We start from the raw sequence: 14,643 nt of genomic DNA, 5'->3' as shown, positions 1-14,643 counted from the left end.
TCTCTAAGGCCAAGGAGTCCTGGGGGGCTGGGGGGATATTGTCCAGAAGGACAATAGACCTTTTAGCAAATCACAGAATCCACAGCATCCAGTATTGAAATATTGTTTTTAAAGGTGGCAGGAAGGCTGAGGAGATGAGAGCTCAGTGGTTAAGAGCTGCTCTTACAGAGGACCTGAGTTTGGTTCCAAGCACATACATGGCAGCCCACAGCCATCTGGAACTCCAGTTCTAGGAAATCCGATGCCTCCTTTTGGCCCTCTTTTAAATTAAATAAAAATCAGTAAAGGTAGTAGGTGGAGTTGGTACCACCTGCTGCTTCTGGACTAGGGCTGGGACCCCCCTGAGGAATCGTCTCTGCATTTCTGATGCTGAGAGCTCCTTGCTTGTCACCCTCTGCCTTTCTGTGAAGTGGATTCTTATCTTCTGGGACACATTTAATGATAGTGATCAAGTCCTGGCAATGGAGATAAAGTACAAATAACACCTTTGGTTGATGTCGCATCAAGGAACTCAAACGGGCTGGGAAGGTGGCTCGGCAGTTGAGAGCACTGGCTGTTCTTTCAGAGTACCCAGGTTCAGTTCCCAGCACTTACATGGCAACTGGAAGTTATCTGTAACTCCAGTTCCAGGAAATCCAGTGCCCTCTTCTGACCTCTGCAGGCATTGCATGTCACAAGTGCACTTACATACATGTAGGCAATACATTTGTACACATAAAATGATGAAAAAAAAATCTAAAAAAAGAAACTCAAACTGTTTTACTTATTATATGTCAATGCTTGAATGACTATTTTAATTTTTGGTCTTTTGAGACAAGGTCTCCTGTAGCTCCAGCTGGCCTGGCCTCAAACTCACAAAGATCTGCTTGCCTCTGCCTCCCAAGTGGTGGGATTAAAGGTGTGGGCCACCACGCCTGGCAATGCTTGAATGATTATTTACCCTTTTGAAATTAACCAACAGCTTCAGACTTTCTTGTTGCTGAGCTGATGTTCAGGACAGACAGATGAGTGACAGATACACACACACACACACACACACACACACACACACACACAACCTCACAAACTCCAGGGAGGAAATAAAACATAATTGTATAACTGCAGCAACGGCTGGGGCTGCCTTGTTGTGACTACCCATAGCCTGTGTTTTGACAATGTCAGGTTTTGGCTTGTGATCAACGAGGAGGGGAACATGATCACTGCCCGGCAGGAACCTCGCTTGGTCCTGATTTCCCTGACTTGTGAGGATGACACCCTGACTCTTGGTGCAGCCTACACAAAGGACCTGCTGCTGCCCATCAGACCACCTGCCACAAACGCAGTGCGCCAGTGCAGGTAAGAAGAACAGGTCTCTGGCCTGTGGGAATAAATACTCATGCAAGTTTATTTTAGTCTTTAAGTTGTTAACTTAATCATTATTCTTTCATTAATCATTATGGTATTTTCACACACCCACATTATCATACCTTGCTGGTATTAGCTAGCCCCCGACTTCCTTTTCCTACCTCCCTTCACTGGTCCCCTTCTTCTCCTCAATCTTCCTAGTCTTTCATTTCATATCTATGTGTATATAGGGACGAAGATGTAGCTCAGCTGGTAGAGTTTGTCTGGCAAACATAAAGCCCTAGGTTCTAGCTCCAACACTACATTGATTAGACTTGGTGGTGCGCACCTGTAATTCCAGCACTTGGGAAGGGGAGGCAGGAGGATCAGAAGTTTAAGGTCATCCTTGGCTACATAGTGAATTCAATTACAGCCTGGGATACCTGAAATCCTGTCTATAAATAAGTAGATGGATGGAATAGATAGATAGTTAAATCTAGATTCCATGGATGAGAGAAAACAGGAGATATTTTGCCTTTCTTCTACCCCCTTCCATGCCTTCTCTTGTCCCCCTCCCTCCCTTTAGACCCCTTCCTCCCTCTTGAGAGTTTCCCTTCTACCTTCATTCCTATAAATACAGATATAAACATCCATTTATATTTAAATCTTGATTCTGCATATACTCATGCAATTTGAGGATATTTGAACAACAGGGAATTCAGAAAACAGGCCACTGATTGCAAATGAGTCAGCTGCAGGGCTCAGCCCCCAACGTTGTGGAGATCTAGCAGGTGAAAAAAGGAAGTGGACTCAGAGCTCTTATGGGGATGAGAGACACAAAAACCCAGTGTAGACGTTCTGCCTGGCTGGCTGCAGTGGGAATGGCTGGGTGAAAACAGGGTGAAGCCAAAGTCAGCTGGAGCAAAATGGAGTCAGTTTGGCCATTTCGGCTACAACCAAAGGGATGCCCTGTGTTTAGGTCAGAGGGAGGTAGACTTGGCTTGGGGGCGGGCACTCCATCTCCTTGGCACTGTGAGAAGGCAGTCGCTTTAGAAAGTTAGTTTAACCTCTAGGAAATCACAGGCAGAGTTGCTTTTCTACCATTGTGGGAGAACGAGTTTGACTTTGTTATGTTCTTGTCACTGTTTCTGTGTTTTCGCTTAAACGCAATGTAAGTGCCAAAGGAAGACATAGTCCATCACAGAAAATCGATGGACTGCAACCTGAAATTTTAAGCCAAACAGATTCTTTCTCTTCTAAAAGATACCACCTCTTTTCACATTGGCATACTATTCATGTTGCAGGCTAGTATCCTCTATACATTATACATTCCATGATTAGCATTTAAATTATTTTCAGTGTTTTCCAGATATGAAAAAAATGTGATGAATATCTTGGCACAAATTTTTGTTCATTTTCATCTCTCATTATTTCCCTAGGGGGAAAAATGTTAACAGTGGGTCTGTTTGAACTGAGTATAGAGCCTATAACTTTTTGTTGTTAAGTTTCGTTGTTGTTTTGACCTTTTTTTTTTTTGTTGTTGTTGTTGTTGAGACATGGTGTCCTAGTTTCTTTTCCTTAGTTTCATTCCTTAGGTGAAATAATCTAACAAAACCAACAACGAATTAAAGGAGAGTTTATTTTGGCTCACAGTTGAAGAGCGTTATCCATCACAGTTCGGAAGTCAAGGTACAGGAACTTGAAGCAGCTGGTCACGTGGCATCCAGGATCAGAAAGCAGAGAGTGACGGGTGCACACTGCAGCTCAGCTCCTGTTCTCCATTTATGCAGTCCAGGATTTGACCCTGGGCCTGGTCCCTGACCAGAGTTAAGATAGGTCTTCCCATATCAGTTAACATAAGCAAGATAATCCCCTGCAGGTCTGCCCAGAGGCCCAACTCCTAGAAGATTCTAGATCCTGTCAAGTTGATAATTAATACATACAAGGTCTTATGTTAGCCTAGGCTGGCTTTGAACTCCTGATCCTCCTGTGTCTACCTCCCAAGTGAGAGACTGATAGAGATGTACCACCATATCTGGCTCAGGTTCTATAGGCTTTTTAATTAATTATTTTTTCTCAGTGTAATTGTTACATTTATTTCTTTTTTAATGTAGTATTTTTATTGATTCTTTGAGAATTTCATACATGGATGCAATGAATTTTTCATACATTCAGTACTCACCTCCCAACTTCCCCAACTTGTCTAATGTTCCTTTTAAAATATATTTTATTTATTTATTTATTTATATTTTTATGTGTATGAGTATATTGCCTGCATGTGTGTAAGTGCACCCATGTCATGCAATGCCTGAGGAGATCAGAAGAGGGCGTCCAATTCTCCTGGAACTGGAATCATGAATGGTTGTTAGCAACCATGTGGGTGCTGAGAATTGAACCTAGGTATTCTGCAAGAATAGTCAGTGCGCTTAACCACTGAGCCATCTCTTCAGCACGTGTTCTTTTTCTTTAATCTCTAGAAGTTCAGTTAGGTGATTTACATTTTCTGTAGGACACAGGAGCAGGTGCACTGGGGTTGTAGAAGAGTAATAAAAAAATGATGGAAAATCTCTTAATGCTTGAGAATGAGAAAGGTTCATAATCAGGGCCTGGGTGCCCGGGACCACATGTGAAGTCAGGACCACAGCTGGCTGTCAAGGGAGGTGGGAAGTTCATTCTTGAGAATCAGTCCTCCCAAGGCTAGAATCTGCAAATGATGGAAACCTCCTCTGTCCCCAGCATAAGATTGACATAGAGGCAAAGCTGCTGTCATGTACAACTTCTGACCACTATAGTGAGGGTGGGGTGGAGTGGGGGGATGCAGCCACTCAGAGAAGGCTGAAACTGCTGCCTTCATCCTCCAATCTGCTCTACCATCAGCCCATTACCAGAGGAATGTGGAACCATGGCTCAGGGGAGAGGACCACAGCTCCTATAGCGTTTTTGGTTTGTTTGTTTGGTTGCTTGCTTGGTTTTTGGTCTTTTGTGACAGGATCTCCCTGTAGCCCCCGTTGGCCTGGAACTCACTATGTAGACCAGGCTGACCTTGAACTCACAGAGATCCCCCTGCCTCTGCCTCTTGAGTGCTGGGATTAAAGGTGTGTGCCATCACGCCCAGCTCCCAGCTAGGTTTTTGATACATGTTCTTTAATCAGTTTGTAGAGTGACTTCACCAATTTATATAAGTATCATTTTGTGAGCATATCTAATTGCATTATCACTGTTCTGTACATTTTGTCTTTACATAGGGCAAATATAGCAAAGATATCAGTAAAGATTTCTTTATTATTCCCCAGGCAGGTGAACTGGATTTTGAAGCAATCACATGCTTACTTTAATAATTTTAGCAACCTCCTTCCCCTCCTCCTCCTCTTCCTCCCCTCCTCCTCCTCTTCCTCCCTTGTCCTGGTCCTTATCCTCATCATTGCCCTCCTCCTCCTCCTTTGTCTTTTGAGACAGGATCTCAGTATATAGTCCAATCTGCATTGAATTTGCAGTAGTGATCCTCCTGCTACCACCCGAATGCTGAGATCACAGGTATCACCATGGTTGGTTTGAGATAGATCAACTTAGGCTTGTTTTCTTTCTTTTCCTCCCCTCCTCCTCCTCCTCTTCTTCCTCTTCTCTTTGAAACAGGGTCTTACTTAGAACAGGTTGGCTTCAAACTCACTATGAAGCCAAGGACAACCTTGAGCTCCTGATCCTCCTGTTTCTATTCCCCCATTGCTGGAATTACAGGCACATGCTATCATGCCTGGCCTCCCTTCCTGTCCCTTCCCTTCCCTGTCCTGCCCTGCCCTGACAGGGCTTTTGATGTCCTACACTGCCCTGCCCTGCTCTCCCATGCTGGGGATCAAACCCAGGGTCTTATACATGCTAGGCAAGTACTCTACCACTGAACTATATTCCTGGTCATTTCCACAAGCATCCTTCAAGAGCGAGCCCTACTGTAACCTTAAAATTATCCTTACTTTTGTATATGAGAGAGTGGCAGTGTTCTTAACCGCTGAGCCATCTCTCCAGCCCAGAATTAGTGATTTTTCAAAAACCAACTAAAATTAAGTAAGGGAAACATGAAAGCTCAGAATCAGAGGTAAAAAGTATGAGTTGGTTAGCATAAATGATACCAGGCCAGTTATGTTTGTTGCCTGGTAATAATCACAATTAGGATTCTGTCCTCCCCTGGAGTCTTGGAGACCCCTCCTCCTCCTCTCCTCCCCCTCCTCCTCCTCTTCCTCCCCTACTTCTCCTCACCATCTCTTCTTCCTCCTCCTCTAAAAACTTTTTATTGGTTCTTTGGCAATTTCATAGAATGGTTTTTATCATGTTCAGACTCCTCCTTAATCTCCACCCCAATCCTACTACCCTCCCCATGTCTTCTATTTTTTTCTTTTTTTTAACTCTTTTTTTAATAAATTTTTTAAAAACTTTTATATGTTTTTTTATTTTATGTGTATGCGTGTATCGCCTGCATGAAGGTAAGTGCACCCGTGTCGTGCAATGCCTGCAGAGGTCAGAAGAGGCTGTCGGATCCTCTGGAACTGTAGTTACAGACAGTTGTTAGCTGCCACGTGGGTGCTGGGATTTGAACCCAGATCTTCTGCAAGAACAATCAGTGTTCTTAATCACTGAACCATCTCTCCAGTCCCCTTTTTTTCTTTTTTAAAGACCTACTGAGCCTAATCCATGTTCCTCAAATGTTCTAGGGTACAGGTTTATGCCTTGGAGTCTGGTCAACCTACCAGGCTTCACACCCTAAAGAAAATCAACTCTTCCTCTCCCAGCAGCTGTCAGTTTCCAATAGATCCTTGGCAAGGGCTGGGGCTTCTTGCCTACTTCCCTCATCAATGCTAGGCTTTTGTCTGGGTTGGTTTTTTACAGGTCTTGTGCATGTTGTCACAAGCGCTGTGGGTTCATCTGTGCAACTACCCTGTGGTGTCTAGACAATGTGGTTTTCTTACATTCATCTACCACCTCTGACTCTTACAATATTCCCCCTGCTTCTGCAATGATCCTTGAGCCCTGGGAGGAGAGGATATGATATAGTTATCTCATTTAGGGCCAAACACTCCATGAACTCTTATTCTCTGCACACTGACCACTTTTGGATCCCTATATTAATCACTATCTGCTGCAAGGAGAAGCCTCTTGGTGAAATCTGAGAGATGCTTATCTATGGGTAAAACAATATGTCATTAGGAGTCTGTTTGAATATGTGTCTATTTAGCAGAATAATAGTAGTAGCTCTCCTTTATAACTTGTGATCTGTCTAGCCACAGGTCTCGACTCTGATGGCAGTGCCAGGTATAGGCGCTATCTTGTGAACTGGGCCTTAAATCCAAAAAAAAGGGAAGGTGGTTGGTAACTCCTATAACATTTGTGCCACTATTGCACCAGTGGTGTATCTTGCCAGGTTAGTTATTATTGTAACTTGTAGGGTTCACAGTTTGGCAAGGCTGATGATTGCTTTTCTCTTCCAGTAGCATGCATGGCACCTTCTAGTGCCATGAAAGCTAGCCAGTAGAGATGAAGCTTCGAGAACACCGATTTGATTTCTCCTTATTTGTTCTAGGACTGTCATATGTAATGTCTTCAGTGGTAGGGTCTGGTGAGTAACTAAGAGTAGGGACAATAGCCAGTATTGTTTGAGGGACTATGGGACCTCCCTGGTCAACAAATCCAAAAGAGGGAGCTCATTCCTGGTATTGGCTTTATTGGCTAGCCTCATTATAGCTACATTTAAAACTACATTTTATGCTGTATATTTATTTATTTTAAGAAGCTTCTGCAGTAGGTTTCCTTAGACTTTTGTTTTAAGACAAGATATTAGTATATAGTCCCTGGCTAGCCTGGGACTATGTAGACCTGGTTGGCCTTGAACTCACAGAGACTTGCCTGGCTCTGCCTCCTGAGTGCTGGGATTAAAGGTATGTGCCACCACACTTGGCTGTTTGTTTGTTTTATTTGTTTGTCTGTTTTTTGAAACAGGGTTTCTCACTGGCCTGGAACTCACCAGGTAGGCTATGCTGGCTGGCCAGTGAGCCCCAGGGATCTTCTAGTCTTTCCCTCCCCAGTGCTGGGATTACAAGTGCTTACTGTCTTTTTTTTTTAAAAAAAATTTAAACATGGTGTCCTAGTTTCATGTCCGTTGCTGTGACAAAATACCCTTGACAAAAGCAGCTGAGAGGAGGAAGGGTTTAGTAGCTTACAATTCCAGGGTACTGTGCATTATTGAGAAGTCAAGGCAGGAACTCAAGCAGCTGGTCTTATCACATCCACAGTCATGAAAAGAGAGAAGCAGGGGCCCTGAGGCAGGGCTTAGCACAGTAAGGTCCCTTGATAATGAAGGGATGACAGCCATGTCACAGTTTGACCGCTGAATCTTTTCTGATTCATTGAGCATGTATGGTATTACAGTGCTCAGCTCTCCCAACTTGTGCCTGCCATTGCCCTGTCCCCCCTGCAGGGTGCACAGCATGGAGGTGCAGGGCAGGGACTGTGGTGAGGCTGCAGCTCAGTGGATCACCAGCTTCCTGAAGACACAGCCCTGTCGTCTGGTGTACTTCGAGCCCCACATGCAACCTAGAAGTTCTCAGGAAATTAGGACTCCGTTCAGGCCCACGGACAAGGTGAGAGGCATTGTGTGGTCTGCGTGTGGAGAACAGTTGCCTCAGCTCTTCCCACATGAGATATGACATCCTGAGGAATTAAATGCTGTAGTTGTCACGGCAGCCCTTAGGCCACTGGAACTCAAAGCAATAGGCAGAAAGAGAGTGCTTCCTATGGGAGGGTTAGGCTCAAAGTCTAGGTCCTGACAGCCCTAACAAGCCAGGCTTAGCTACCTGTCCTTAAAGGCCAGTTAAGCGGACAGAGTAAATGTAGAAAAAGGAGATTTTTTTTTTGTTGTTTTTTTTGGTCTTTTCGAGACAGGATCTCCCTGTAGCCCCAGCTGGACTGGAACTCACAAAGATCTGCCTGCCTCTGTCTCCTGAGTGCTGGGATTAAAGGTGTGTGCCACCACGCCTGGCAAGATTTTTTTTTTTCCCAATGTGGCCACTTTGGGAAGAGGAACAGAGAGGCCCAGTGAGTTCCCTGCTCCCCAGCGTCCTTCGTGGGAGGGTGTGGAGGCATCCTGACATGAGGTTTAGTTTTAAATAGAGGGCTAGAGGTCTGCAAAACTAAGTAGTCCTGGTTAAGGTGTGGTGTCCCCCAACCCCCCTTACCATTGTCTACTTTTCAGGCTTCCCTGCAAGGGGTCTATGAGCTGTCAGAAATGCGCTAGATTTCTTTCTGAGTGACTCTGGCACCCCTCTGGCTGAAATCATGGCCCCTGTCTTTTCCTTCTCCAAAATGAGATTCCTGGGGAAATTCCAACTTCTTGGGGTCCCATTTTCAACAGTCTGATAGCCAAAGGGAGGGGCACAAGTATCTCTAGGATAGACTTCATTCCTGTCTGGATGGGCACAGCAGCAGGTTTCTGCTTCTTCATTTGGGGGTGCCTTGCATTTATGGTCATGAACATCTACCTGGCTACTTGGGTAAGCATTCTGGGGCCAGCAGAGGCTTGACTCTATTCCACAATGGTCTCTCCCCCCAACTCAATTCTGTAACTGTGTGGAATCCAAATTTTTAGTTTTTCTTGCAACTGCACTTGAGACTACAAGGTTGGAGTAGGTATGGAATCCACAGACCTCAGGAGATCAATTGGTCCTTAAAAGCACAAGGATTTATCACAAAGTAGGCTTGGTAGCATCATGGACCACTTTAACATAGAAAAATGTGGACCAATGTAAGTGATTCACATTCATTTGAAGTTTTCATGAAGATAGGTATTACAGAATTAGTGAGTTATCAAATGTAATGAGACACTTGTTATTAAACACTGGGGAAATTGGAGGCTTAGGATGGTGAAGCGATGTCCCTAAGTTGTATGTCTAGTGGCAGCTGTAGGACTCTGAGGCCATGTTCTCTTCATGCCACACAGCTCCACAAGGCCAGTTAAGCTTTGAGCCACTTTGGCATTTCTATTAAAAAGCACTAGAAAAAATGGGCTGGAGAGAGGGCTCAGCAGTTAAGAGTGCTGTTCTTTCGAAGGACTCAAGTTTTGTTCCCAGAACCCACATCAAGCAACTTACAAAAATCCTGCAACTCCAGCTCCAGGGGTTCTGATGCCCTTTTCTGGCCTCCATGGTACTCACACACACACACACACACACACACACACACACACACGGCACAGGCATGCACATACACACGCACCCCCCCCTTAAAAAAAGAAATAGTTTGGATTGGAAAGTCTCTCTCTCTCTCTCTCTCTCTCTCGTGTGTAGAGGAATTTCCAGGAGCTGGCCTCATGACATCCCCGCTGAGATATTTCTGAACCATACTATATCACAATGTCTGTCTCCTTGTCAGGTGGCCTATTCAGATGCCAGTCCATTCTTGATCCTTTCTGAGGCATCCTTGGCAGATCTCAACTCCAGAATGGAGAAGAAAGTGAAAGCTTCTAACTTCAGGCCCAACATTGTCATTTCAGGATGTGGTGTCTACGAGGAGGTAATATTTGGCCTTAGAGTCTCTTTCCTTCCACTTTGGGAAAAGTGTAATTGTTATTTCCAGGCATGGTATACTCCCAGCCCTGGGGCGGGGTGGGGGGGCAGAATCAGAAGTTCAAGGCTGGCCTCAGCTACATAATGAGTTTAAGTCCAACCTGGGCTACATGAGACCCTGACTCAAACCAACAACAAAAAGTATAACAGTTATTAATGTTGGATTAGATTATTCCAAAGAGTGCATTATTTATTATCTCTATAGTGCAGAGTGATTCAATTTTTAGGTTTGTTGAACAACTATTAAGTGCAGACTTATGTGGAAGATATACCTTTAGGTGAGGCAGAGCCATGCTGTCTAATGTCTAAGGCTTATAAGGAGCACTTTGAGTAAGCAGATTTACTGTTGAGTTAAATCTTCACAGCAGAACTGCACGGTCTATGTCACCCCCTGAATAACAAGGTGAATGTTGTGTCTTGCTAGCCTACCTGCATCCTGCCTAGCAGGTGACTCCCTTGAGGAATACAAGCATCTTTATTATGGTGATTGGATGGAGGAGGACTGGAGAGCATGCTTATAAGCTTGATTGCACTGTCCCCAAACCCCTCCAGGGCCCCTTCAGTTGTCCTTTGGGTGTCTACCCTGTGACTGGGTATGAAAAGTGCTGATGCTGGTCTCCAATGTCCTTGTGTGATCCTGGCAGCTGACTTACCTTTGCAGTAACTTTCGAATGTTGAATTTGATTCTCTGTCTTGAAGGCAGCAAGTTGGTTCTGACATAACTGAATGGGAGGATCATGAAGAATTGGGCAAAAGTAAAATGTTTTTGAACGGGCAGCTACTGAAAACTAATTCAGAATCAAACACATAACGAGTCTGAGGTGTTCCTGGCAGCACAGCCAGTGCTGGATCACGGGACTTCACTTACAGCCTCAGTTTTGAACCTGCAACATTTGCACTTAGCACTGCGAAATGCTGTCACCCCACGTAGCACCAAAGCACCCTGCCTGAAACGCCTTGGCTTAGATTTGAGACTTGAAAAAAAATTAAATTTATTTATCTTTATTTTAAATTAAGAAGAATTTGAGGTCAAACCACTTTATTCAGAGGTTTGAGGTTGGGGAGAGGTGGGTGAGGTCCACGCGATCTGATGTCTTCGCCAGAGCAGATCTCGCAACTGCCTTTTTGCTAAAAATCAGAGGTTTGAGGTTGGGGAGAGGTGGGTGAGGTCCACGCGATCTGATGTCCTCACCAGGGCAGATCTCGCAACCGCCTTTTTGCTAAAAGCTATTTATTTTTATTTTATGTGAATGAGTGTTTTACCTGCATGTATGTAAGTGTACTTGTGTTGTACAATGCCCACAGAGGCCAGAAGAGGGCATTGAATCCCCTGGAGTTATAGATGGTTCTTTAGTTGCACTGACCCTGGATCCTCTGCAAGAACAACCAGTGTTATTTGTTATTTATTTATTTATTTATTTATTTATTTATTGCTTTTTTGAGACAGGGTCTCCCTGTAGCCCCAGCTGGTCTGGAACTCCCTATGTAGACCAGGCGGCCTTGATCTTACAGAGATCCACCTACCTCTGCCTCCCAAATGCTGGGAGGTGTGAGCCACCACACTGGCAGCAGCCAGTGCTCTTAACCATGGAGCCATCTTTCCACCCTTCCACATATCTGTTCTATAAGCCTATACTCATGATATCACATAAAATTTTTTTTTCAGGCAAAGAGTGGTTGGGTTGATTGGAAAAGTTAAGAAACCCTGCTTAGAGTCTTGGTGATGGAGGTCAGCTTGGCTCCCTAACTGAGATCAGTCCTCAGACAAGAATCAGGAATTCTGGTCATACCTGTTGTGTGTATGTGGAACAGGAGAGGCAGAGGGGACAAGAAAGGAGTCCTTACCTCTGTCCATGTCTTTGGGTCCCAGAGAAAAACTAAGTCCAAGTGATTAAATCCTATCACCTTATACTGGAGGAACTAACTCTCCCTCTGTTTTACAGAAAGTGGATGGGGAGGTCTGGAAGAGGGATGATCTGGGAATTCATTCCCACATTCAAACCAGAGGACCAGGTGTCTGGTATCAGATTCTTCCCTTGCATTTGCCTGGATTTGTGCAGTCCTCCTAAATCTCATTTGCCTTAGCCTGGAAAATGGGGTGATCATTTTTGCCCCACAATTACCATATGGGGTTGTTAAAGGATGGATTGAATAAGGCAACTTATAAAAGTATGAATGCAATATTGATAAAAGATGAGTAAAATATCTCCAAATCCACCTCTGAGTTGTCCTGAAACTCACTATGTAGACCAGGCTACCCTCGAACTCACAAAGATCCACCTGCCTCTGCCTCCCAAGTGCTGGGACTAAAGGCATGTGTCACTGTACCTGGCTCCTCTGATATTTTATCTTAAATATTCCTTGCTCAGTCCCAAACTTCCAACATGTCACTTCTAAAGATGGCAGAGGAGTTTGTGCAGTGAATGAGCTGTGTGCGTCATTGCACAGTGGTCTGTGTTGGGCTGGGCCTCAGTGTTCCTCGGTGAGGAAGGTATGTGTATCCCGACTTGTGTCTATCACTGGCTAGCCTGATACAGACAAGTGGGAAGAACCATATTCCATGACCATCTTTCTGTACCTGCTGTGGTCAGGGGAGCCACTACTCCTGAGACTCCTCCTTCTCAGGACAGAGAACAGAGCTGGCAGTGTTATCACCAAATGCTTGCATTGTTTTACCCATGTCATTGCCTGCATTCCCCATGGCAGCTTGGTGGGGTGAAAAGGTGGTCTTTCCAATCGCCCAGTGGAAAAAGAAGAGGCTGAGGGAGGGAAGAGAGCTTGCCTAGGATAGCCCATGGCCAGAAGGATCTGGGTTTTGAGTTCAGGCTGTGCACAAGGCCAGAGGAATCTCGAGAGAGCCAGGGCTTTCATGGACCAGGGACACCCAGACCTTGGTCTGCCTTCAGAAGGTTCATAACCCCAGAAAGGTTTTGGAACTCCAAGAGGCCTTAGCTTTTGCATTTGAAAAATATGGATAATTTCAGCAGCTAATCCTATTGCTCTATGAGAAGCAAGACTGAGTGTGGTTTGAGAGAAGCTCTCAACAAAAAGGTCCTTGGAGAGGCAGGGAGTGGAGGCTTGGCTGTGCCTTTTCTAAGCCACATTACAGTTATACCTGAAGAAAGAAACGGCCTGACTTTTAGGATTCATTTTAAGGCTGTGAGTGGACCTGAACTCTGAGCATCCATTCCTTCAGATGTGTCTTGGACCTGTGCTCTCGAGCCAGGCTTCATTCATACTTTTACTGAAACCATATTTCCAGCATGAATTGGGGAAGTAGAAGCTAGGATCCACCCTTATCTTTTCAGAGAATCTTGCCTTTGATCCCTAGGCCTAAAATACCCCCCTACACACTATTACAAACAGACTTCTCAATTTTCATTGTTTTCAATGATAAAGACAAGCTGCTTCCCACTCTTTGATATATTAAGCAAACACCTCCACATTTAGTCACTATCTTGGGTATTGGGCAAGGTAGGGTTCTGAGGAATTAAGGCCTGATGCCCAGGTTACAAGGTGGCTCAGTGAGCTTGTTTGCATTATAAGCAATAACCTTTTAGGTTGTAAGGATAGGTGAAAGTCATTAGTCTAGATTATGTCCGTATTGTAAAAGTCATTCCTACACTTGGCTCAGGCTTCAGCCCTCACCCTGGCTATGACACTGGTTAAGCTTCCTTTCCCCCTGGCATGATCTTTGCACCGTGTTGAAGACCTGAAATGGTTGGGAGGATAAGAGATAGCCTCAGATAGGCAGCATCTAAGACTTGAACCTTATTCCTGAAAACTTCATGTCTGTCTCTGAATCTTTTCTTTTCTCTTTTCTTTTCTTTTCTTTTCTTTTCTTTTCTTTTCTTTTCTTTTCTTTTCTTTTCTTTTCTTCTTTTGTCTTTTTTTTGAGACAGAGTCTCCCTGTAGCCCCGCTGGCCTGGAACTTGCTATGTAGACCAGGCTGGCTTCGAACTCACAAAGATCTGCCTGCCTCTGCCTCCCAAGTGCTGGGACTGAAGGTGTGCGCCACCATGCCTAGCTTCTCTGAATATTTTCTTGCAGCCGTCTGTCTGGTCCGCCTTCACGGTTGTTGCCACTGCCACCCAATCCCAGACCCCAGGGCTGGTGAGGAGACTGTGTCAGTGGAGGCGCATTCAGACACAGGAGACCAGGTTCAGTGACGTAGATCTATTATATTGAGGAATTTACAAGCTTATATAGGGTCCCTGGGCCAATCAGACAAGGATGCAACGACTATGCCATATATGGGAGCCCTGGTTCTGGAACCAATCAGACAGGGATACAATGACTATGCCATATATGGGCAGCCCTGGTTCTGGCAAATCATGTGACTATGGCTGTTGTTATGCCCACGTGCTGTAAGCTGTAGATAAACCACAACCTGGAATTTCAAGGGGTGGTGACTAGGGAGTGGAGAGCCTTAAGTATCAGCCCTACAGACTTGCCAAATGGAACGATAATCACAAGGTGTTCCTTGTGGCTCCAGTGGTCAGGCCATTGCCTCAGACCTGCTGTAAGGCTGTCATTAGGAATTCCACTCTAGGCTCAAGCCTGTCTCCCACATCTCCCGCTTTGTTTTTACAAAGAAGCAGTAAGTGCTAGAAGTATAGCCAAGTGAGAGGATTGGGAATGTAGGAACTTATTGCAGATTTTATTGTAGAGAGGTCAGTAGGGCCCTCCCAATAGGTGATATTGATAGGTAGCC

At 44.8% G+C, this 14,643-nt stretch overlaps 1 protein-coding gene across 3 annotated transcripts in view; it reads left to right on the top strand.

Moving 5' to 3' along the window:
- Marc1 (mitochondrial amidoxime reducing component 1) overlaps positions 1 to 14,643 on the top strand; it is a 49,627-nt gene that overhangs the window by 4,710 nt on the left and 30,274 nt on the right. For all 3 annotated transcript variants that reach the window (XM_029559010.1, XM_008823770.3, XM_029559009.1), the window contains exons 2-4: positions 1,162 to 1,335; positions 7,787 to 7,949; positions 9,736 to 9,876. In XM_029559010.1, coding sequence (XP_029414870.1) covers positions 1,162 to 1,335; positions 7,787 to 7,949; positions 9,736 to 9,876 — 478 coding nt within the window. The remainder of the gene's footprint in view (positions 1 to 1,161; positions 1,336 to 7,786; positions 7,950 to 9,735; positions 9,877 to 14,643) is intronic.

The sequence above is a fragment of the Nannospalax galili genome, unplaced genomic scaffold (genome assembly GCF_000622305.1).
Source record: "Nannospalax galili isolate Female #2095 unplaced genomic scaffold, S.galili_v1.0 scaffold368, whole genome shotgun sequence".
In the NCBI taxonomy this organism is placed as follows: domain Eukaryota; kingdom Metazoa; phylum Chordata; class Mammalia; order Rodentia; family Spalacidae; genus Nannospalax; species Nannospalax galili.
This window is presented reverse-complemented; position numbering and strand designations above follow the sequence as displayed.